The sequence below is a fragment of the Halichondria panicea genome, chromosome 12, assembly GCF_963675165.1.
Source record: "Halichondria panicea chromosome 12, odHalPani1.1, whole genome shotgun sequence".
NCBI lineage: Eukaryota > Metazoa > Porifera > Demospongiae > Suberitida > Halichondriidae > Halichondria > Halichondria panicea.
In genome coordinates this window covers 1,221,525-1,247,321 of record NC_087388.1, presented here as the reverse complement: position 1 = coordinate 1,247,321, position 25,797 = coordinate 1,221,525, and the positions used below count along the sequence as shown (strand labels likewise).

At 39.2% G+C, this 25,797-nt stretch overlaps 1 protein-coding gene and 1 long non-coding RNA gene across 2 annotated transcripts; both read right to left on the bottom strand.

Annotated features, from left to right (window-relative positions):
* Nucleotides 1–2,224: 2,224 nt before the first annotated feature.
* On the bottom strand, nucleotides 2,225–22,417 carry LOC135345450 (uncharacterized). Its single transcript, XM_064542872.1, has 13 exons — nucleotides 22,289–22,417; nucleotides 16,171–18,018; nucleotides 15,263–15,702; nucleotides 12,564–15,076; nucleotides 11,828–12,112; nucleotides 11,476–11,688; nucleotides 4,948–7,214; nucleotides 4,625–4,883; nucleotides 4,511–4,573; nucleotides 4,306–4,446; nucleotides 3,632–3,715; nucleotides 3,148–3,501; nucleotides 2,225–3,050 (listed from the first exon to the last, which is right to left on the bottom strand). The coding sequence occupies exons 2-13, from the start codon at nucleotides 17,998–18,000 to the stop codon at nucleotides 2,761–2,763; spliced, it is 8,739 nt and encodes a 2,912-aa protein (XP_064398942.1). The 5' UTR covers nucleotides 18,001–18,018; nucleotides 22,289–22,417; the 3' UTR covers nucleotides 2,225–2,760.
* Nucleotides 22,418–23,509: 1,092 nt separating this feature from the next.
* On the bottom strand, nucleotides 23,510–24,475 carry LOC135344755 (uncharacterized). Its single transcript, XR_010397519.1, has 3 exons — nucleotides 24,322–24,475; nucleotides 24,088–24,237; nucleotides 23,510–24,030 (listed from the first exon to the last, which is right to left on the bottom strand). It is a non-coding gene; the product is annotated as an uncharacterized LOC135344755 (long non-coding RNA).
* Between the last annotated feature and the right edge of the window lie 1,322 nt (nucleotides 24,476–25,797).

Genomic DNA, 25,797 nt, shown 5'->3' with positions numbered 1-25,797 from the left:
TATGTCATTCACTACAGCCCCTCGTTTACGACAATCAAGAGCAATACTTTGTTCTATATAATCTTGGAGCTGCTACAAAACTTTTGAGATACACTGTCAAGTACATATAATACTCGTTCCATTGACGTTCTATTAATGACATCAGCATGGCTTCCCACTGGTAGGATGATTGTGTTTGAGATTGTATGATAGAAATGAAAGCCAATAGCTGTATTTAGTGGCAGCAGCTTCTTCGCCTTTACTCAAATCACAAATTATCAAATATATATTACTTCCTTTCGATGTGTTGATTGACTCCATGATTGCATGCAGTGTGTGAGGAGTAGTACTCAGAATCACCAGCAAAATCATAGAGTATCATTCTTCCATAAGCACTACTGTCATAAGTACTTGGAACAATGCCTGCAGTGTGAGGGACAACAGTTGATGTGCTGAAGTAGCTAAAGAAACCTAATAGTTTCAACAAGCGTGGACTTCCCTGCACCTGAATGACCTACAACAAATATTCTGGTGAGGTTCTTTACACTACCAAACTCTTGTTTAGCAAGTTTGTCTAGTTGCCGGTAGATTGACTGGATTTCAGAATGATCATTTTTGAAAATGATCATGATTTCCTGACTTTTCTGAGCTTTAGCTACATCAAGGGCAGTCTCTTTATGCTTATTTCGCACAAAAAGGGGAGCATTGCATTTCTGCAATAGTAAGCGTGCACAATGAACTTGCCCATATTTAGCTGCTGTGTGAAGAGGTGTGTTGCCATCATTATTAACTTTAAACACTGTCCAGCACTGGTATTCGCAAAGCACTGTTCTGAGCTTCCCTTCTTCAGTATACCGTGTACGACACAAAATATGAAGAGGTATGTTCCCATCGTTGTCTCTGATTGTTGGATCCGCCTTATATTTTAATGTCCTTTCATGACTGCAATATGTAGAGGTGTATTTCCTTTACCATCTCTATCTTCAGGATGAAGGTCATATTCCATTACCAGTGTGTCCATCATTTTTGTATGGCCACCCTCGCATGCGTGGTAAAGAAGAGTACAGCCGTTGTAACTTCGGACATGACAACTGCTGTTGAATTCTTTGACGAACGCATCCAAAACATGGGCACGACCATTCAGTGCAGCTAGCATCAATGGAGTTATTATTAATGGTGTAAATATCAGCACTGTGCTTACTGATCAGGTGTCTGTTTCTACGTGTCCTTTCATGGCTGCAATATGTAGAGCTGTGTTACCATCGTTATCTTTATCTGCGGGATTGAGGTCATATTCCATGATCAGTTTGTCCATTAGCTTTAAACGGCCACCAGTGCATGTATATGGAACCCCCTTTATTACAGCGTAATGCAAAACTGAGTGCCCATATTTGTCTTTCACAGAAAGGCCAATAACATGTTCTGAAATAAGACTCTCCACGAGTATAGTACATGTATTCCAAAGCAGGCACAGTGGAGAACAGACAAGCTTTTAATATTCAGGTCTGCTTTCTTCTCTGTGACTAACCTAGCTACTAATCAAGTCTTTGAGACCAAGTGATGCAGCTACAAACAATATAGAGAAGCCTTCATTATTATAATGTTTGAAATCGATATATAAAAAATTTGGATATCATCAGCATAGTTTTCTCCACTGCTTCAGAATCATTGTAATACTCAAGCAAGATTTTAACATGATGTGAATCAATCTGACTACAGCTAAAAGAACATGGCAGTCTTATCCCATTGGAGAGGTGTCTACCACACATTGATAATAGAAGCAACATGATAATTATTTGTACATGTTTGTTCTTAACAGCAAAGAGCAATGGTGTATTTCAACCATTATCAATAGCTCCTATGTCAGCACCAAAGTCATTGGCTAGTGTCCAAACTACTTCGAGGTGACCATTAGCACATGCAAGATGAAGAGATGTTTGGTTGTGTGAGTTTCTGGCATCCACTTCATATTGCCTCAACAGCTCTCTGACCTCATCTACACCCCCACATCATGCAGCAGTGTATAGGGGAGTATCACATGACTGGCTGTCATCAGCCATTTCCGCGACTACGGCATTGATGAAAATTAATTTACAAGATTGAAAATTGTTATTCTACAAAATTTTATGTTTTAATTATGATTGTTATAAGATACTGATTTCATAATTAGCCGAACTAAAATCAGACATTAAAATTCGCCAGCTAAATTGCATTATTTTATTAAAATTGCATGCATGACATTAAATATGAGTAAGGCATCAATAATCAGACACAATGGATGTTCAGACACTCCAATTTTAAAGAAACAAGCAGTGTTTTGCACCATCCTATTAAGTTATGTAAATAAGTTATATATGTATGCAAAAAAATAATGATAACAACTACTAAATATCAGGAGCTAAAATGTCTGTGTCTGATGGCAAATGGTTGCGATAAAAACATGCAGGATACTGTCTATACACTGGTCTATATATAAATATAAATAACGTGCAGAAATGGTGATAACTTTGAACTAAGTACAATTCTTGAGAGAAACATTAACTAAAATATTGGACAGCATTAATTAGTTAAGGTAACAAAAATATTTTTAAACGGCGTGGTGATACAGTATTGCATGATAGTAGAAAATTGAAAGTGCGGTGAGTATAATTAAGTGGAAAGGCACGAGTTCTAAAAGTTCAGTGACACAAATACAGTGACATATATAATTATGACAGCTAGCTATAATAATAACAACAATTTAACGTAGCTACACATTTATTTGTGCTGTGATGCATGATACTAACGTTCTCCGATATGAAACACTGAGAGTGTACGGAGTACGTCTCTCAACTGACCGTAAGTTGCCGTCTCCCTGACTGCCCACTTCTGCAGCATGATGAGTGCTTGTCTGGTCGGCTCTGCTCCTCTTGTCTCTCTCTTGATGCTCACAATGTCTTCAGAAGTGAGGGAGAGGGGAGAAGCAAAACACTGCCATCGAGAGCCAATGATGGCAGCAAAGGATTGGAGAATGTCCTCATCAGGACGGAGAGATGAATTCATTTTGAGGAATTTCTCTTGTAGAGTCACGTCTATAATTGAGAAAGCGTAAACTGCACGCATGAATATATACGCGTATGTACATGCATGGCTGTAATAATTATGATATCTCATAGGTAAATTTCTTACTTGATAGTGTATGCTTGATGCAAGCCTTATGAATTTTACGAATTGCCTTTCCGTCCTTGACCTCCTTAGCAATTTCTACAAATTGACTGTAAGTGGCTGTCGATTTTGATGGGTTGTCGAAATCAATACTATTATTCTTCCACTTGAGTAGAGCAGCATAAAATTTGTTATGGGAACTATAGAAGTTTCTCGGGTCTGTATCAATCTCGTTTATTTCAGCATCACTGAGGCCCAGCATGTGCTTGTATTCTCCATATCCAACAATGTGAGTAGACAACTGGCGAAGAGCTTCATCGGAGCACTCTTGATTCAACTGTGCTGCAGTTGCTGTAGGCCACTCCTTCATGTGGGGTTCTGGTTCATAATAGTAAAATGAACTTAATTTGGCAATCAAGCACACATGCAGGGAAATTAAGGGCCTGTACATTAAATCTAACCTCAAAATGCACAATATTTGGAAAAATAGTTCTTGACTGACTCGTACCTTGCAAAGCGACATCATCCACTTTTGGTGAGGTTTCATTATACGTTCGCAATGATCTTTTGTGACATTGTGAGGCTACAGGGTCTGTTTGTAATACGCATAATTATTACAATTTCACCACAGTATAAGAGTATAGATACATACAGTGGAACATTGTTCACATTACATGGACTATAGTCTCTACAATGGTATATGCACAAACATACCAAATAATCTGCGCATGCGCCTATTAGGGGAAAGAGCAGGCCTCTATGCATCTATTATCCGGATGAGCTTATAATATAGAGATTAACCAACCATGCCCATGAATTTTCAAATCTTCATTAGCTGGCTCGATCGTTGTCTGCGAGGTCTATAGTCATATCAGCAGTAACATAACTATACTGAAATAGTTAAATTCTATTAAAAAGTGTTGGGGCCAGTTGTTAGGCAGAGAACTGCAGAGAACCATGCAGCCTTCTATTGACACAGAGGCTCTTGGTTTGCTAACCAGTATATGCGCCTATTAGTTGATGTGCGATTATTAACAAATAATTATATGCAGTAGCCTGCAATTAAGTAATACAAAAAACATGTATTTGTGACTGGCACAATGAATGTTAAATGCATGAGGGGATCGCCACACGTATAGTATACGTATACCTTACACAGCTATGTAGATCATGAACCAATACCTGAGCGTGAAGAAGATTCAGCTTTCTTTTTCTCAAGGAACAGTTTTAATCTTTCCCTCTCACCCATGTTCAACTTTAGCTTTGACTCCAGCTCACCAAGCTGGACACCTTGCAAATCTCTAGGACTTCTAAATCCGTTATCTATTATTATATAAAACAGCAATTTAGGCCTAGGCCAATGTATGAAATAAAACATTTAATGCACCTTTTAGTTTGCTAATCTCTTCTTCGTGCAAATTCCATCTTCTAAGATCCTCTTCGAAGAGATCTGTTAAAAAAAGAAGATATTTTCATTGCCACAACCAACGATAATGCTTACCAAGATTATCAGATTCAATACAGTTGCCAAATTTGTCCTTCACTTGACATTTGAATACACCTTCAGTCAATAGTTTTCTATCTTTAATGACGAGATATTCTGTTGTACAACAATCACAGCCCTGGTTATCACCATCACAGAGCTTATTCTTTCTTAAAAACCATTCATATGTTAGTGGTCGTGCTCCCTCTGCACTTATGCTTATAACATTTTCTTTTTGAGTAGGTTGTTTTTCAATTCTCAGCGGGATACTTGGAACCTGTAAAAACAATTATCAAAATCATCTACTGCATGACACTGATAAGGTTTTTCGTTTCACTTACTTTACCAAACCAAACCATCATTTCGGAAGTTAGTGGATCAATAGCAGTTTCACATTCTGGATTTGTGCATATAGCCTCCTTAGGATCCAAATTCAAAGAAATATCTTGGTCGGAATTATCATAAACTAGTTTAGCGAGAGATTCCTGTCCACAGTCTGCATTAGGATGTCTTGGGCACTGGAAAGCTAATTCATACATTTCAGAATTCCTAGATCTACTTATTGAACGCAAGCCATGCTGCATAGATTGAATGACCTTGTTAGCAGCTGTGCGTACAATTTTACTGATAAGAGGGCAACAATCCTCACTCCAAAATTCAATATTGCCTGAGTGCCTTGAGACACGAAACTCACAATACCTAGGCCAAGAAATCATAGAGATAATAAAGTTATTTTTGAATCGAAATTGAATCCTGTTCTTGTAAAACTTGTTGCTTTCATCAATGAGTGGACGTAAATTATTTTCAGCAATAAGATTTGCAATTAAAGCACATACAAATCCTAAAGGTAAAAATCCTGTTTTGAATCGAATACAGATGGGTTCCGGAAGCAATTCTTTGTTTTTTTCTTTACCCTTCCTTTTTACGATGTCTGTTTCAGCAGTTTGCAGAACCGCAGGCAAAAAGTACTCGTCTTTAGAATAAGATAATGGTACTTTAGCAGCAATGTTTAGGTAAACTAATAGATCAACTAATGTATCAATAGAAATAAGTTTCTTATTCATAGGCAGATCGTTACTACTTAATAACATTATATCTTGAGGTGAAAAGCAACCAGTTTGAACAAAGTGGTCACACTGTGCTTGGCTAACTTGATCCTTGTTGTGATCGTAAATGTTGAAGATTAGTTTACTGATGGTTAAAAAAACAACTTGCGGATCACATATAACAATTTTCTTGAGATTCTCGTGATGAGGAAAATACATGACAAGCCCAATGTATTTGTGTAGAAATTGCAAGGCAACACTCACCATCTCTTCCTCCATATCGAAATGCTTCCCCAACAGGACGCAATCATCAAAGGAAACATGATACTTGTTTTGATTTCTAGCAAGAAGCTTAAGACAAATACTTAGCATTAACCATTGTGTCGGGATTTGATATTCCCGAAATGTATTTCTGAGTATTGCTTCTAATTTTTCTCTGTGATCTTCTATTTCACTATCTTCGGCACTCATATTGTTCACTAATAAACTGAAATGTTTGCGATGGATGAGACGTTCTTTATAAAATGCTGTGTTTTCGAGCTGTTTCTCGAGTTGGCTGGTTATATCTTTGAGTTGATCATCTTCAATCTCATCAAGAAAAGTTCCTACCAGTAACGCAAGAGAATCTTTCCGCTTTTTATCACCTGATCCTGGTTTCCGAACATACATTTCCACTTGTTCATCTGAGTGTCCAAAGCATGCTATGCTTGAAAGTGCTGAAAATATTACTTCTTCTGACGTGTATGAGTAATTCTTACAAAGCTTAACATTTGAGTCCTTGCATTTAAACTGCACAGTGTATCTTGAACCTAGCCCTTGTTTGAGTTTCATAAACACAAGGTATAGAGCTGGTCCTATAGTTAAGGATGGTAGCATCTCTAGAAATGCTGGTTGGCCACCAATATCTGCTACATTAAATAGCATTTCAAATTCTACCCCATCTGGGTTTAGTCTGCATTCCTCTCTTAGTTCTTTGAACTCTCTAATTGTTATATCAATATCTGATTCTCGAGGCATCAATGCACTAGCAGCACTCGGCTCTTGTGTAACTGGCAGTGATTCCACTGATTGAATTTCAGAACGATTAGATAGAGCTTGATCATGTTTCTTTTCCTCTTCCATTCGCACAGCAGCAACATTCATCGGTTCTTTTACTACAGTTTGAACATCACTTGCTAATGGGGTTATATACTCTTTCTGTTTAATTAACGGTTTCATTCTTTCGTGCTCAGGATCTTGCTGAGATTGCTTACTTATTAGTGACATTAAACCACTTAGTTGACTGTGCAGCTCATCTTGTAAAACACACCACTTTTTGTTGGCTATAGCACCAGTTACTCGGCTATACTGAATACAAGCTTCTCTCGACTCCAAAATACCTGTACTAGATTGGGGCTGTGTTTCTAGAAGAGACGTTTGGACATTTCCTTTCATAATTCCCAACAATCTGCGAATAAAAGTAGACTTTCCAACCTGGCCTGGACCAAGGGCAATGATTTTGGTGTAGGAAAGGGAGACCATCTCTTTTATGGCTTTGGCATAGAGTTGCTCCTCTTTTATTCCTATAGAATAAGTTATAGTTAAACAATGGCCTCGAGTGGTATATTTGATTTACACGCGAGAGTAATCTGATAAACCACGAGGCGCAGCCGAGTTGGTTTATCAGATTACTCGAGCGTGTAAAGCAAATATACCACTCGAGGCCATAGTTTAACTGGCTTGTACTATGTTTAGAACTGTACTACTATGTTTAGCTACTTCCTGTCATGCTTCTTCAATGAATATGCTTATAACTACTGTTTGACGTCACTGTTGCTATAGCTATGCAATGAATTTGCTATCTTTTTAAAAAGCGATGGCTGATTCAAGCAAGCGTCTATGATTCAAGCAAGCAATTGTGAAGGCTGTGTTTCTGCATCTTTATAGAAGGCACTTCAAGAAAGTACACTGGTGCTACTTGTCTACAAAGAGTGCAAATGTACCCCAAAATATCATTCCACAAGCCTACTGTACTGGCCCAGTGCAGTGCAGTGCAGTCTCTTTAGTCTGAGAAACACTTGGCAGTCTGGACCCTTCTTACTGCTCCTGGTCCCATGCAGCAATGTAATAAGCAGGTTGTGACAACCAATGTTGAAAGTTGAAAAAAAGCAACACAAACAAACCAGTATCGTTCGATTCACGGAGTTCTTCCAAATTTGCCTCCTTTTTGGAACTATTCATCGCTCGAACTTGGCTCTTTTTATGTTGACTAAAATCATTAGTAGTCTGTTTTGTATTGAATTCTCTCTAGCTCTAATATTGCTAATAATTATTGATTGAATTGAGTAGTGTGTCATTGTTTTAATTGAAACAGTGTGTCAATTTTGTTGCAAAGGTGGGATACTGTATTCAGTTCTAGCTGTACATGTAGTTTGACCACAGCCATGGTATATGGCAGTTATACACTAGGGTATAACTGCCATATACCATGGCTGTGGTCAGACAGGTTGTATAAGTAGTATAAACTACAACTGAAGCCTTTGATCTTTGGTGCAACCATAGTACAATATAAATTATACGTATTGTTCGTGGTTCTAGTGCTCTCAGGCTAGGTGGTTTATGTAACCATGCAGTGGTACATACATGGCATATATAGCCAGGAATTTGGAAGGGGGTATGGAGGTCCTCCCCAGAGAAATTGTTGAAAACATGCTCTGATTGATTCTATAGTGCAATCTGGACAGTTACATGCATGCATTGTTATATTGGTATGTTGATAATCGCGAGTATTAAAACTAATGCTAATCTGCATACAATTTAGTATGTCAGCAAGTTGTAGGCGATGAGTGAGCAAACTAATGGCTGGTACAGATATATCCTTATCTCCATGGAGTGTGACAAAAACTGTCTAACATCCTCAACCATGGGTATGGCTATGCAGCAGAAAAAAGTGCATGCAAATACTGCGCTTATAGTGCTAAGATCTAGTCAGCATGCATGCACATTAGATTTTATGGTGGCCACTCAGTTCCACTTCATTATGTATGTAGCTATAATTATATCGAGAGTTCGGGATGATTCAATTAAGTTTCTTGAGCTTAAAATTGGGGAGAGTCAAGCCCCCTCAGCCCCCTTAGCTTCTAGTAACCGTGGTATATGAGTCCCACGTGATTGGTTTTGCGTTGCATTTACTTCCTCCACCATGGTAGAAGAATATATATAAAGTCTGTATTAATTGCAAACGTGTTTCTGGTCAACCGCCTGCATCAAATGACAATTATTGCTGATGTCAGCATGATTTCATCAACAAACCCCACAAACCAATCTTTTTCCCGCCCACATGCTATTTTTGAGAAGTCTCTGATCAGAAACACGTTTTCCAATAAAGGAAAAAATACCGCCCATCTGATTTACACTCCTCCCTCCTCTATGCCACAGGTAGGTGCGGTGTCAATAATTATGACATTAGATACTTTTGCAAGAGTGCTGCACTCGATTACTTGTCGAGTGACCGTCTAGTCTGCACTGCTTTTGTCACAGCTTTTAAAAGATACTACTGTACTAGATAGGTCTACAGCTACTCAGCTAGCTAGTACCAAGTCTGAGTGACTTCCATCAGCCAATGAGTGAGACACAAAGATAATTAATTTGTCCAAGGTCATGAGGGTGCTTGAGTACCCTCTGCTACCTACTAGATTTGCCCTGATGAGAGCCTCTTCAGCTGGCTTCAGAATAGTGTGCAAGCCTTCTCAAGTGACTTTTCTTGTGCAGAAACATCCTTTGTATCTACGACCGGATCTGATAGCAGGGGGGGGGGTGCTCATCCGTCTTGTTTGTGGTTTATAGTTTACTAAAAAGTTGAATTTTCTCAGGGGCATAGCCAGGATTTTGAGGAATAATTTGTACAGGATGCTGTCTCTTCCATAAAAGATGTTTACCCTCACTCCATTGTCAACGTGGCTACCTACATTGAAATCTTGGACCAGAAGGGGGTGCTACCATACATGAAAGAGGGCGCAAAGCGCCCGATTTTTAGCCGCGCAGCGCCAACATTTGGTTGACCGGAAGCCACACTTCTTATTAGTGACATCATAATTAACTTATCTGACTATATAGTCCATAGATCTAAGCCAGTGAAAAAGTGAACACACACAATTCATTACAAGCCACTACACCCATCTGTACGTCCATGTAGTTAGTTTTGTGCAAAGTCGTCTTGTGCTTCGAGCAATAGCCGCCGATTATAGGTATCTGGCGAAGATCGGTTACTTACTCTATGTGTTTATTTTCTTCATAGTAATTAATTAGTGTTATGTCATTGTGGTCTTGTTACGAGGAAAAGGAATGCGTTGCAATAGTCAGGTCAAGTCCAGTCCAGTAGTCCAGTCCACCGATTACTACACACACACACAGACACACAAATACACTACCGTATACCTCGCTTGTGCATGAGCACCGAGGCATAATAATGGAAGGCATAATTATTGCACTGGGGTAAAATGATCTTTTGAGACCTGAGCCCACCCTCTATCCAATACTTCAAATCGTTACTTTTATAGTTGAGACATGTGTGGTTCCTGTGGGAAATTTACTATGCAGCAATGCAGCATATACATGGTTTCGATGACAGCCACCAAAAACAGAACAAAACTAGATCACTAAAGTGCAAACCCTCGGCCGGCTGGTGACATGATTAAGAAACCAGAGAGTGATATAATGCAGTGCATGTAGTGATGTATGACTGAGCTGTCTAGCAACTCAGCAATAAAACTAAACCAAATGCTGAGTTTTAGTGGTACATATACATATATGCACTGTGGATCACAGCAAATTATAAGAAGCTTGGAGTCTCAGAGAAGTATGGAGTAGGACCTAGCAGCCTGCTACAGAGACAGCAATTAAGCCAGTCACATTTCTAGCTTTCTATTTTAGTGACCCTTTTCTATTGTTCCTGGTACGGGATCCAGAGGAGGTCCGACAGGCGCGGGGTGCAGCTCAAGTAATTAGCCTTTGATTATTCTCAGCAAAAACATACGACGTGGGCGGGGCTTGGGCGGATAATTATTGCTCTCAATCAAAGGCTAATTGCCTGAGCTGCATCGCGCCTGTCGTACCTCCTCTGTACGGGATCACTTAAGCTGTAGGGTGCCTCGATAAAGGCCGTGTGTAGTTAGCTAGCTAGCTGCCGACGTGTAAGTTCAAGATTTTTAGCTTCTGTTCGCTTTTATTTGACAACGAAGCTTAACATCAAACTACTACCTTGTTGTGTTGAGGCTATCCATGTCATAAACACAGTGCTATCGCATCCAGGTGAGTAGACTCAGAATACACAGACAGACAGACAGACAGACTACTATCACTATAACCCGTGGCGCCTCGGGTTAACTATACATGTACCCCAAAAAAATTGTTTCATATCTAGTGGTTTCTATGGCTGGTTTTCTATAAGCAGCAAATGGTTTTTCAAGGCAGTAATAACATGGCAATTCATGCCACAAGCAGTTTATTGGCCCGATAGTCGATTGTGGTCAAGGCCCTTTACTCATAATTATAGCCATGTAATAACTAATACCGTATAGCGGGTATATTTCGAGGGTGTAAAAATGTTTGCGGAAATGCCTTTAGAAAGGTTTTCGCGGATTTAATTTTCGTGGAATAGCGCCTTTTTGCAGCATGATGCATGCAATATTAAATTCGTGGTTATAAATGTTTGTGGTTTATGCCTAATCCGCAAAAACCACGAACATTTATACCCTCGAAATATACCCACTATACGGTACTTGTGGCAGCCTAGCCTAATTTTTACATTGCTGTGGTACATGTAAACTAGATCTATTTGCTTACTTGATGTGATTTCCTGCTTTAAGTTTATTGACAACACTTGTAATTGTGTACTTGGATTTACATTCATTAGAAGCTCCATCTCTTCATAAGTGACATCACTTTCACCATTGAGTAAGTGCTCTGTCTGAAGGCCATATTTACCAAAGTTAATACCAGAATTTTCAATGATTTTCCCTATGTACTGCAATTCTTGTTTTTCAATAATCTCTCCATCTGCATGTGTATAACATTATAATACCTTGTTAAATACTGGCATGGTATAAATAATTTGACATCAACTTCTTTTCACATGCACGCAGTCATTATGCAGAAGTAACTTCTAAAGATGTATATATATAGAAGACACGTATACCTGCAGTGAGTGTTGCATGACGTGAAGTGATCTGCGTGCCTGATCCATCTTCACTAATACACCAATAAACACCTTTATGTTTAGGTAGGAATTTTAATACCAGGAGACATTTAGATGTTTGCCCTTTATAGTCAGGATTTTGAAGTGTTAGTGCTTGGTTTTCAAAATACCATTGATAAACACACATAGTAGCAGATGATGATGTCGATACAGTAAATTTTACTTCCTCTCCAGGTTTACAGCAAACATCTTGGGGTTGCATTAAACTGATTATAAATGGCGATCCTGCATGAAATATAATAACCACAGATATAAATATTATTAGCTCCACATGCAATATGCCACCGTGACACAAATAAGAAGTGAAAGTCTTGCATGCGCAGTATTCATTATGCTAGTTTTATTTGGCTATAGATCTAATTATAGTTACAAGTGCACACCGTATAGAGCACAAAATTTTCGAGCGGCTTAATTTTCTCGCTGTTTTCATGCGTTAGCAATCCTATACAAAAATTAATTCCATGAAAATTGTTCTTTAGAATTATCTGCTATAATGTGCAAAGATTAAAGGTGTGGCTTCCGGTAAGCAGTCAACCCACGAACATTATGCTTTTAAAGTGCCTCGAAATGTTCGCGCTGTAGTAACTGGCATGTCCAAACTTGTATAGAGCTATAGTAATTATAGAAATGGCAAACTAATATAGAGAGCCAAGAATTACTTGACTTTAATACTTACTCCAGTATGATGATTCCTCTTTGGTTGGAGTGGAGAAACATTGTCCTTCTTTATCCATGACTCGCTCAGTACCTTCTAATGCTTTATCAATATCTCTGAGAGCATATTTAGATGCATTTCTAGCATTTGTAAAAGGTTCATCCTTGAGATTGCTTGGATCAAGAAGGTAAACAGTAGGCACTATACCAGCACAGAACTCAACTTTTGCTTCGACTACCTTTTGAATAACTAGTTGCAGAGTTTTGGAACATTCGAATCGACTTTCAATGTCACTTCTTGCTAGTACAATCAGTTCTTTACTATCAGCGTCTTTAGGCATATCGACAAATACTTCCACTCCATTCTTCATAAGCCAATGCAGACCAGTCGACCAGACATGACAGTGAGGATTGGCAGCATGTACCTCAGCAATCAAAAAATCGGAAGCTGTAGTGGAGAGTCTGTGTCTTGTGGGCAGGCTCTGCTTCAGTGCAAAGTTGTGAAAGAGATGAACAATAAGCACATGAAGAAATCGTGTTGGGAAGAAGTCAAATCTGTCACCATCACATTTAGCATACCATCCCAAAGTAATCTTGCCACCTTCGGATTTAGGCCATTGAATTTCATCAAGCTTGAGATCACATAAAGCAGGGAAGAATAGATCTTTAGTGGTTGATACTGTTGGAGTTACTTGACTAAGAATGTGGTCCTCTTCTACAAACAAATTCTCAATTTCGTGACAGTACTGAAGCTTAAGTAGACTTTCTTTTGTGAAGTACTCTGGAAGTACTCTCTCCAGAAATGATTCTGGAATAATGCCTACACTGAACTTGAGTTCACCTATGCATTTTGTGAGGTCAGCTTTAGCAGACTTAGAAAATAGTTTATTGTGTACATCTGATGTCAATGTTGATATATTAAGAACGATTATGTGGTTCTCGACGGAGTCCCTTTCTCTCTCTATCACTATGAGCAGACCCAAATCATGTAACTCTCTTATGAGAGTGTATAGTAACGAAGAATTTAGTGGCAGCGGAATTCCAGTATCTTTTATGTGAGAGATAAGGAGGCTTACTTTGCAAACTGGAACATGTTCAAAGTCTTTCTTCAACAATCCCAAGAGTGTGCTTGTCTCTGGGGAAAGGGATACTAAATTGGAGAATTTCTTAGTGAGTTCCTTTATGTAATTTACTACAGCCCCTCGTTTACGAGAATCAAGATAAACACTTTGTTCAATTTGAAAATCATCAATCTTGGAGCTGCTACAGAACTTTTGGGATACGCTGTCAAGAACACGTAACTCTTGTTCAACTGACGTTTTGTTGATTACATCAGCGTGGCTTCCCACTGGTAGGATAATCGTGTTTGAGAATTGCTTAATATTGTATGATAGAAATGAAAGCCAGTAGCTGTATTTAGTGACAGCAGCTTCTTCGCCTTTACTCAAATCACAAATTACCAAACAAATATTACTTCCTTTTGATGTGTTGATCGACTCCATAATTGCAGCATGTGAGGAGTAGTACTCAGAATCACCAGCAAAATCATAGAGTATCATTCTTCCATAATAACTACTGTCATAAGTACTTGGAATAATGCCTGCAGTGTGAGGGGCAACAGTTGATGTGCTGAAGTAGCTGAAGAAACCTTCCTTTTTCATAGTCTCAACAAGCGTGGATTTCCCTGCACCTGGATGCCCTACAACAAATATTCTGGTGAGGTTCTTTTCACCAGTAAACTCTTGTTTAGCAAGTTCGTCTAGTTGCTCATAGGTTAACTGGAGTTTGGAAGTATGATTTTCATAAATTGTAACAATTTCTTGTTTTCTCTGAAGTTTAGCTAAATCAAGGGCTGTCTTCCCATCTGTATTTCGCACAAAAAGTGGAGCATCATACTTCTGCAATAGTAAACGTGCACAATGAGCTTGCCCATATAGAGTTGCTGTGTGAAGAGGGGTGTTACCTTTATTATTAACTTGAAACACTGTCCAGTACTGGTACTTGCAAAGGATTGTTCTTAGCATTTCTTCAGTATGCGATGTAGGACACAAAATATGTAGAGGTGTGTTCCCATCATTGTCTCTAATTGTTGGATCCACCTTATATTGAGCTACCAGTTTATTCAATAGTTCTACGTGATGTCCTCTCATGGTTGCAATATGTAGAGGTGTGTTACCATCATTATCCTTATCTGCGGGATTGAGGCCATATTCAAGCACTAATTTGTCTATCAGTTCTATATGACCACCATCGCATGCATAGTGAAGGAGAGTATAACCATCGTCATCTCGGACATGACAACTGCTGTTGAATTCTTTGATTAGCATATCCAAAACATGCACACAACCATTCAGCGCAGCTCGCATCAATGGAGTATTGTTCTGATTATTAGTGCAATCAACATCAGCACTGTGCTTGCTAATCAGGTGTCTCACTGTTTCAACGTGTCCTCTCATGGCTGCAATATGTAGAGGTGTGTTACCATAATTATCTTTATCTGCGGGATTGAGGCCATATTCAAGCACTAATTTGTCTATCAGTTCTATATGACCACCATCGCATGCATAGTGAAGGAGAGTATAACCATCGTCATCTCGGACATGACAACTGCTGTTGAATTCTTTGATTAGCATATCCAAAACATGCACACAACCATTCAGCGCAGCTCGCATCAATGGAGTATTGTTCTGATTATTAGTGCAATCAACATCAGCACTGTGCTTGCTAATCAGGTGTCTCACTGTTTCAACACGTCCTTTAATGGAGGCTGCAATATGTAGAGGTGTGTCACCATCATTATCCTTATCTGCGGGATTGAGGCCATATTCAAGCACTAATTTGTCTATCAGTTCTATATGACCACCATCGCATGCATAGTGAAGGAGAGTATAACCATTGTCATCTCGGACATGACAACTGCTGTTGAATTCTTTGATTAGCATATCCAAAACATGCACACAACCATTAAACACAGCTAGCATCAATGGAGTATTGTTCTGATTATTAGTGCAATCAACATCAGCACTGTGCTTGCTAATCAGGTGTCTCACTGTTTCAACATGTCCTCTCATGGCTGCAATATGTAGAGGTGTGTTACCATAATTATCTTTATCTGCGGGATTGAGGCCATATTCAAGCACTAATTTGTCTATCAGTTCTATATGACCACCATCGCATGCATAGTGAAGGAGAGTATAACCATCGTCATCTCGGACATGACAACTGCTGTTGAATTCTTTGATTAGCATATCCAAAACATGCACACAACCATTCAGCGCAGCTTGCATCAATGGAGTATAGTTGTAGTTGTTAGTGCAATCAATATCAGCACTGTGCTTGCTAATCAGGTGTCTCACTGTTTCAACATGTCCTTTAATGGTTGCAACATGTAGAGGTGTGTCTCCATCATCATCTTTATCTGCGGGATTGAGGCCATATTCAAGCACTAATTTGTCTATCAGTTCTATATGACCACCATCGCATGCATAGTGAAGGAGAGTATAACCATCGTCATCTCGGACATGACAACTGCTGTTGAATTCTTTGATTAGCATATCCAAAACATGCACACAACCATTCAGCGCAGCTCGCATCAATGGAGTATTGTTCTGATTATTAGTGCAATCAACATCAGCACTGTGCTTGCTAATCAGGTGTCTCACTGTTTCAACATGTCCTCTCATGGCTGCAATATGTAGAGGTGTGTTACCATAATTATCTTTATCTGCGGGATTGAGGCCATATTCAAGCACTAATTTGTCTATCAGTTCTATATGACCACCATCGCATGCATAGTGAAGGAGAGTATAACCATTGTAACCTCGGACATGACAACTGCTGTTGAATTCTTTGATTAGCATATCCAAAACATGCACACAACCATTCAGCGCAGCTCGCATCAATGGAGTATTGTTCTGATTATTAGTGCAATCAACATCAGCACTGTGCTTGCTAATCAGGTGTCTCACTGTTTCAACATGTCCTCTCATGGCTGCAATATGTAGAGGTGTGTTACCATAATTATTTTTATCTGCGGGATTGAGGCCATATTCAAGCACTAATTTGTCTATCAGTTCTATATGACCACCTTCGCATGCATAGTGAAGGAGAGTATAACCATCGTCATCTCGGACATGACAACTGCTGTTGAATTCTTTGATTAGCATATCCAAAACATGCACACAACCATTAAACACAGCTCGCATCAATGGAGTACTGTTCTGATTATTAGTGCAATCAATATCAGCACTGTGCTTGCTAATCAGGTGTCTCACTGTTTCAACACGTCGTCCTTTAAAGGAGGCTGCAATATGTAGAGGTGTGTCACCATCATTATCTTTATCTGCGGGATTGAGGCCATATTCAAGCACTAATTTGTCTATCAGTTCTATATGACCACCTTCGCATGCTTGGTGAAGGAGAGTACGACCGATGTAATCCCGGACATGACAACTGCTGTTAAATTCTTTGATTAGCATATCCAAAACATGCATATGACCATTGAACACAGCTAGATTCAATGGAGTATTGTTCTGATTATTAGTGCAATCGACATCAGCACTGTGCTTGCTAATCAGGTGTCTCACTGTTTCAACATGTCCTCTCATGGCTGCAATATGTAGAGGTGTGTTTCCATCATTATCTCTATCTGAGGGATCGAGGCCATACTTTATAACCAGTTTATCGATCAGTTCTATGTGACCATCATAGCATTCATAGGGAGTCCCCTTTAAAGTTGCGTAATGCAAAACTGAGTGCCCTTGTGTATCCTTAACAGAAAGGTCCGTAAGATGTTCTGAAATAAGATTCTCCATAAGCAGGATGTGTCCTCCAAAACAGGCACAGTGGAGAACAGACAAGCCATGGAATCCCCTAATATTCAGGTCTACTTTATTCTGTGTAACTAGTCGATTAATCAAGTCTTTGAGACCGAGTGATGCAGCTACAAACAATGCAATAAAGCCATCATCTTTATAATCCTTGAATTGAATATAATCAACAAAGAATTTACTTATCAGACGCATAGTTTTCTCCACTGCTTCAGAATCATTGTAATACTCGAAGAGGACATCCTCAAAGAGTTTAACATGATGAGAATCTATCTGACTACGGCTAAAGGAACAGAGCACGTAGTCTCCGTTGAAGAGGTGTCTACTACACATTGATAATAGAAGCAACATGATAATTATTTGTACATGTTTGTTCTTAGCAGCAAAGAGCAATGGTGTATTATTGCCATTATCAATAGCTCCTATGTCAGCACCAAAGTCATTGGCTAGTGTCCAAACTGTATCGAGATGACCATTAGCACATGCAAGATGAAGAGATGTTTGGTTGTGTGAGTTTCTGACGTGGACTTCATATTGCTTTGTTTTCAACAGCTCTCTGACCTCATCTGAGTCCCCACGGCTTGCAGCAGTGTGCAGGGGAGTATTACATGACTGGCTGTCATCAGTCATTTCCGCAACTATATGGCACTGATTAATAAAATTAATGAAAGAGTTATACTAGAGTAGCTTTTACAAAATTATATACGATTGAATTGTGTTAGTGAATTGTCGCAAACGGCGTATCAACTATACTAAGTTGCTCTGTCTGAACATGATCTTGCAAAATCGGACAACAAAATCAGGATTGATCATTACAGACACAGCTTTCTGTTTCTCCTGAGGAGGATTTGCTGTTACTAAGGAAACTAGAATGTGTATATGGAACGCCGTTTGCAACAATTTAGAGAACGTAACTTGTGTGCATCAGATATGAAATCGATTTTTGACAACAATTTTCAAATTTTTGAATATTACGTACGTGAGTGATCTGTCAAAATCAATTGTCTACGAATCGATTTTGGACAATTGATTACAAATATCTATTTCAACTATTATATAGCTATCCCTCTAAAGTTAGATTAGTAAACAAACTTCAAACAACTTGATTGCATAAAGTGATTCATGGGGACGATTGCATGGATAAAACGTCTGGGATAACCAAAGCAGGTCTGTGACAAGCTTCACGACTAACTCAGGACTCAGGATCACTTATAGCTACTGGCCAACATTATATTTTATTATCAGAAATCTAATAATTTTTACGGAAACCCGTATATACACCCGGCATAATTATAGTATTTACTAGTGGACTCTGTTATTAACAGCAGTTGAGTAATGTACGGTGCATGTTTTGATAACGTTCTAAGTATTTAAATTACTATTCTGTAGGGCTACCGAAATTCAGCCGTTGTAGTTACGCATCTTTGAATGCACATGCGCAGAAAAAGGGTGTATCTGTCAGTGAAGGATCCAGTGGGAGCTTTGGAGGCTTAAGCACCCTCCTGGCCTTGATGACAAGTCTGAAGGATAGAATGTAGAGCTAGCTATTAACCCACTGCATACATGCACTATATTACATTGTCATGGCCACACCCAGTTTATAACCATAGATTGAAGAGTTAGAGAGATTGGAAATGGAGTGGTGCACGCCATGCTTTTTACATTGAATCTGCAGTGGAGCCTTGAAAACTCTCTGCGCTACGCCCTATGAATGAGGCTATTAAGCAAAATTGTTTCTGGGTAATTCCCTCAAAATAAGAAAATTGTGTTTCTTCAAGACATCATCTCTTTCAGCATTTTATAACACGCTTAGTCCACTAGCTACGTGTAGTACTTGCTGAAGCGATCTCCAGTAGCTGTTTCTTTCCCTCCGCCCTCCCCCTTTCGCCTGCTTGGGGTTGGCCTCCCTAGTTTCACACCATGAGCTCGGGCTGGGGAACAGCCAGCTCGGTTAAGGGGTTTCATTAATTTATAGGGACCCGCTCGGGGGGGTGGGCGCTGTCCTCAGCCAGGGCACTCCTTCTGTTCGGGTGGTGGCTTTAACAGCCTTATTGTTCCCCAAATTGTTGGTTTATATGGTTTTATAATTATTGGGTGGTTCTCCTCAGCCCTTTAGTTTGACATTAATCTATTTCCAAGGCTGTTTTGGAACTAGTGGAACTGTAACGTGTAAGCGTGCTGGTTATGACGACTACAATAGGTATATACCTTGAAATATAAGTGATTTGCATGGACTGAGCACAGTTACTTGCAGTATATTGGTATTGTTGTGAGCCGCCTCAATTAAATCGCAGCGTAGCGTGGATGTTACTCGAGGGTACCAGCCGTTTCCAATCCCTCTAGCTCTTCAATTTATGGTTTAACTGAGCATGAACAATTATTATTGATGAGTCATGCAGGAAAAACATCGTGATTTGTTGCAAAGTAGCTAGCTATAGGCTTGAAAAGCAGGTGATTTTTTTTAGTATAATAATTAGCTTTCCCCATCAAGATTCCTGAGTCCGCCCCTGTATCTATAATAGGTTAAAGTTCACAATGGCTATAGCAGTACAGCATTACAGCTCTTTTCACACTCTTGTAGCTAACAAAGAGATATAGCGCTTTAGTGCAAGGCTAACTCGAATAGAAACTTTGTGCGAACAGATGATGCTACGTAAGATTTTGAAGAGATTGCAACAGCATGCATTCAAAATTAGCCATAACTGGAGAACAAAGCTTTAGTTTGCAAATCCAAAAATCAAAATCCAAGAGAACGTGGCTGAAACTCTATAGAAGCTGTTAGTGTTCATCGCAGCCATTGAGCAGTTACAGCTGAAATACACACACACACACACACATGTAGTCAGCTTTACCGTATCCCTCGTGCGATTTCGTATCGAGGCATAATTAACTTTACAGCTAGCTCTTGATTGTGGTTGAAGCTCTTTATAACCTATAGTTATATGGCAGCAATACCATAAAGAATAGCAGCAGCTTAATAATGTGTTATTCTAGCTGCTTATAATTATTGTGATTACAGAGCTCTGAGATTAGCTTGTACTCAGCCAATTATGGCTCATCCAAGTTTTCGCTAGTTAACATACCATAACTATGCCTATCGATATCATTTTGTTTGTGCATTGTATTTCTAATTCTTATCCCTCAATAATTCTTGATTCCTGACGACTTACTCTATAATTATGGGCTGCAAATGAATTTCATTGAAATGAATATCATTATACAGGTTGTGCACACGTATGATGTCATACACAGGTATAAACTTGATAAACAAACACATGACAATGTATGCAGCCTACGTGTACTAGCTAAACACATGCTATTTTGTGCAACAAGATGTCTGTAACCCAAAGCTAATATACTAGAGCACTGAAGTGCTAACCCTCGGCTGTGTTACGTCTCATAACCAAGCATGTAATGTTACGGTATACGTACATGAACATGAGTGGCAAACTACCTACTCTATATTTGAACTGTATGACAAGGCCTTGAAAACAGACGTATAGTGGTGCATGCATGGTCAGACATACACTATAGCTATAGGACTATAGGATACCATCAGAGTCAGCAGCTAAAATATTATACAAATAAAGCACCTGACATGCACTCTGGGAGTCCTGGACCGTACGTTATTTGGATCACAGCAGAGCAGGCCCGGAGTGTTAAAAGTAGGACACCAGGCTGACATACAGCGGGGACCGGAGCAGGCTCACATGCAGTAGCCAGCAAAGAAGACTGCATGGAGTCTCTTCCCAATAATTTGTATCCACGTGGCTGTAATCAGTGCCTCGAATTAAAGCCGGGCATATATAGAGAGTAATAATTATGGCCAATGTGCAAGTTCAAGCTTCTTAGCTTTTGCTCGCTTTTATTCGACAACGAAGCTTTAACTAACCTCAAAATCTGTCATTATTAAAACTAATAACTTGTTGTGTGAAGGCTATCCATGCTGTAAACGCAGTGCTATGGCATCCAGGTGAGCAGGCTCAGAAATCACAAACAGACAGATAGACAAAACAACCGACTACTAAACCCGCCCACGTGCCTCGGTATAACTAAGCATGCACAATCACAGTTATTCTTATGAAAGAGAGGGATAGACAACGCCTCACGTGATGCTAGGTAAATGCAGTGTGTGATGTCACACCCTCTGGTTTGAGGCTAGTTACGCTCAAGAACGTACATACTGCATGCTTCCCTTCCGATAATTATCTGCTTTTATTGTAGACGACTGGAGCGTACAAGAGAAATCCTGCATCATGCCCACGCAACACTACTGGGTAAAACGTTTGTCAAAAGTCTACAAAAGTTTCCATATACCTGCTCTTACTGTATATGGTATAAAGTGCTCCAAGGCACAGGTTATAATTATGAGGTAGAAAGTGGAACGCAAGTATTTTTCTCTGTCTTAATCATGTTATCGAAAAGAAGGACCTGAAAACAGACCAGTGAGTAATACACTGACACCCCCTTTAGAGATCACTTACTCTGCATATTATATAATTATAAGCAGCTCTAAAATAGACCATAATCCATATTTTAGTGCCACGCCCCTTTTTGCATTATAGCCTTTATCCAATGGAAGCTTTTTGCTATCCCTCTCATCGTTATCTGTGTTCTTATATTTTAGTTTTACATGTACTCATTTGCCTATAGCACTATCAAAATGTGTGCAATAATTGAAACACACACACAACTGCACTGTCAATCCTATGTACAACCTACTGGTTGTACTATAATTGCCACACTTTAATATTCTCTTAGACTAAAATTAATTATAGAAGCATTATAGTAAGAAAGTTTACCAGGGATGTACATGTTTTACACTCAAACAGAGAAGCTTGTGTCTGGCCAAGGGTGAGCCTTTTAATACTTAAAATGAGAGCTATTATAAAACAATTAAGCTGCAATAAGGGTTTACCTTGCACCACTTTTTCTCTAGTCCTTACGATGGGTCAAACTTTAGCCTAGTGTAATTTGTAATCTTGCAGTTTGTTTGCTTGCTTGTTTGCTGCTTGTTCAAAAGCTTGTTTTCCTAACTGGAGTGGGAGGGGCTCGTGCAAAACCAAGTCAAACAGGATGTTGAAATGTAAAAGGAATAGAACAGGAAATGTATCTTAGCCTCGATCCAAGACCTCTCGGTGAAGCGGCCTGGAACCGAGGGATAGATTCGAGGCTACATTCATCTGTGCAATGCAATGTCAATGACATGCATGTTCATGTTTCAGTATTTTCCATGCAGGTCCCTTCAAAGCTAACACTCTACTCTTCCCACGCTATACCAAAATAAATAGTGAGAAGAACAGAGGAGGCTGGAACCACTTGACCGTAGCTAATTAATTAATTAAGGTCACTAATAAATTGGATTTCTCCAAACTTCTCTTGCAGTAGTTTTTAGTGTATGTAACCTTAAAAAACGGTATTTTGCAGGGAGGGGTCAACTTTTATTTTCGCCAATTTTGCTCAGAAGTAGAGATACAGTGCTCTTGTGCTCTTATCTTGTGTAAGCTTCGATACCATCGGTGGCTCGTTCTCGAGGTCAACGCACAGCTGGCCTCGAGACTTGTATCTCGGACGGAAATAAAAGTTGACCCGTCCCCCTGAAAAGCTTACAGACACTAAAAGTAGTCTGCAAGGTCAAGTGGTTCCAGCCTCCTCTGGTGAGAAGCTATATGCATGGTTGCGAGGAAACACCAACAACTCCAACAAAGGTGTGCTGAGCCTGTCGAGTACATAATTATAATTATAGGTACCAATATAGTATGTATTAAACAAGTGTATAGGTTGTATGTTCCTAGATGTATGCACGCAAAATGACCCGGCCTTCGAACACTTATTATAATTTTTATGTATACAGTATAAAAAATAGGACCATGTTTGAGCATTAAATACACGCATTTGCGATGCATGTACGTCAAGTTTTAGTGATAACAGTATAAACGTAATATTCAGCCATGAATTATTATAATTAGCAGCATGGTTGAGAGGTATTTGCATGCATGGTTTCCCCTTCCCAACTGAAACCAGACATCCTCAGGAAACAAGACTGCAGCAAATGGTTGCGACCATTATGTTAAGGAATTTCCGTAATTGCTACATGGTCTTGACATAGGAAAACTATATTATATATAGCTTTATATAGCTAGATCTAGTACAAAAATTGGTTGGGGAAACAATGACTGATAAGAATTGAGGTAACCAAATGATACTATAAATAATTGCGGTATATAAATAGCTATGCATGCATGCATGGTGTATTGAAAATAATTATAATTTAATTGACAAGGTAATACCATATAAATTCTGAAGTTCTAAGACACAAACATGGTGACATATAACAATAGTTATACAGGTGCAATTGAACGTAGCTACAGGTACATTTACTTGTCCTGATACTAAAGTTCTCAGATATATGAACTGCATGATCATAAGTTGCCGTCTGTCTGGTTTCCCATGCACTTCTGCAGTATGACGAGTGCTTGTTTGGTCGGCTCTGCTCCTCTTGTCTCTCTCTTGATGCTCACAATGTCTTCAGAAGTGAGGGAGAGGGGAGAAGCAAGACACTGCCATCGAGAGCCAATGATGGCAGCAAACGATTGGAGAAAGTCCTTGCCAGGACAGACAAATGAATTGCTTTTGAGGATTTCTCTTGTAGAGTTACGTCTATAATAGCAATTTTGAAATCGTAAACAGCACATAATAAATGAATGAGGTACTTACTGTGTTCTTGTGAGACTTGCTTTTCTTTCTGGGACAATCCAATTGAAGGTTGACTGAGAGCATCAACCAACATTTTCCAGGAGAGTTTCTGAGACAACCACGGTCAAAATACTCTTTTCTTAGCAATTTCACCAAGGAAGATTAACAAATCTGTATAAACGACACGTCTCGCATGTGACAATATTAAAGATATGTTTGCATGTGTGTGTGTGTGTGTTTGTGTGTGAAACTTACTCCAGTAAGATATGGTCCGTCTTGTTGGGCTGATCCAATCTTTTATCGGAGAGGAGAAGCATCGTCCTTCTTTATCCATGACTCGCTCAGTGCCTTCTGCTAATGTTTTATCAATGAGATCTATATGAGAATATTTAGGTGCATTTCTGCATTTTTTTAAGAGATTGCTCAGATCAAGAAGGCATAGAACTTCATTTTTGCTTCAACTACCTTTGAATAAAATTAATAGTTACAGAGTTTTGGAACACTCTACTTCATTTCGGATGTCACTCGATCCTTTAATACAATCAGTTCTTTACTATCAGCATCTTTGAGCATATCGACAAAATAATACCTTGACTACGTTTTCATAAGCCAATGCAAGATCGACCAGTTGACCAGACATAACAGCGAGGATTGGCAGTGTTACTGTATACATCCACAATCAAAAACAAAAATTCAGAAGCTGTAGCGGACTTGTTGGCATGCTTCGTTTTAATGCAGCAAAGTTGTGAGAGAGATGAACGATAAGCACATAAATAAATTGTGTTGGGAAGAAGTCTAATCTGTCACCATCACATTTAGCATATACCATCCCAAAGTAATTTTACGGATTTAGGCCATTGAATTTCCTCGAGCTTGAGATCATAGTTATAGAACAGGGAAAATATTTTCGTTAGTGGCACTTTCTGTTCGTACTGGCCCCAAAGTGAGTTGAGAAAGAGTGTAGTCCTCTTCCATGCACGTACACATTCTCAATTTCTTGACAGTAATGCAGCTTAATCCTTTGTGATGTACTCTGGCAGTACTCTTTCCAGTAGTAATTCTGGAATAATGCCTACACTGAGCTTGAGTTGATCGATGAGTTTGTTGAGGTCTGCTTTAGCATTAATGTGAATGTTGATGTAACTCTTTTCGGACAGCAGTGTAATTTCTATGTGAGAGATAAGGAAGCACTTACTTTGCAAGCTGGAACGTATTTCAACAATCTCAGGAAAGAGAGCTTGTCTCCGGGGAAAGTTCGATGGGGGATGATACTTCTAATAGTAAGTTCCTTATGTCTGATGGAGGTACTTAGTTCGCACTTACTAAATCTTATTCAACAACTCAATAACTGAAAATAGTGGCAACTGTATTTAGTTTGGAGAGGATCGCCCTCATCAAACCTCTTCAACTACTGCTAACGAATCAAACTCTGATTAGAGGTACCTTGTTTACGACAGAGCAAGAGCAACACTTTGCAAATCATCAATGTTGGAGCTGTACAGAACGTTTGTACATCGCTATACCTATATAGCCGCGCAGTTACTGTACCAAAGTTACTTGGGGGAAGCATTGACAGTAAGAATTGACAATAAAAGAAACTAGTAGGCTAACAAAATTATGTGATTTGTATGGTGCAAAAGTGCGATTTGATGTAAGTTTGCATGCATGGTGCATTGCATTTGCAGGGCAGTATGCAAATTAAAAGTGCAGTGTAGCATTATTGTTGCTTAA

What these genes read in the sequence shown, in the direction of transcription:
- LOC135345450 (XM_064542872.1), bottom strand. Translation starts at nt 18,000, where the DNA reads ATGACTGATGACAGCCAGTCATGTAATACTCCCCTGCACACTGCTGCA. An exon ending in AGAGGAATCATCATACTGGA is followed by an intron (nt 12,113 to 12,563) that starts GTAAGTATTAAA and finishes TATTTCATGCAG; the next exon opens with GATCGCCATTTATAATCAGT. An exon ending in TGATGGTTTGGTTTGGTAAA is followed by an intron (nt 4,884 to 4,947) that starts GTAAGTGAAACG and finishes TTGTTTTTACAG; the next exon opens with GTTCCAAGTATCCCGCTGAG.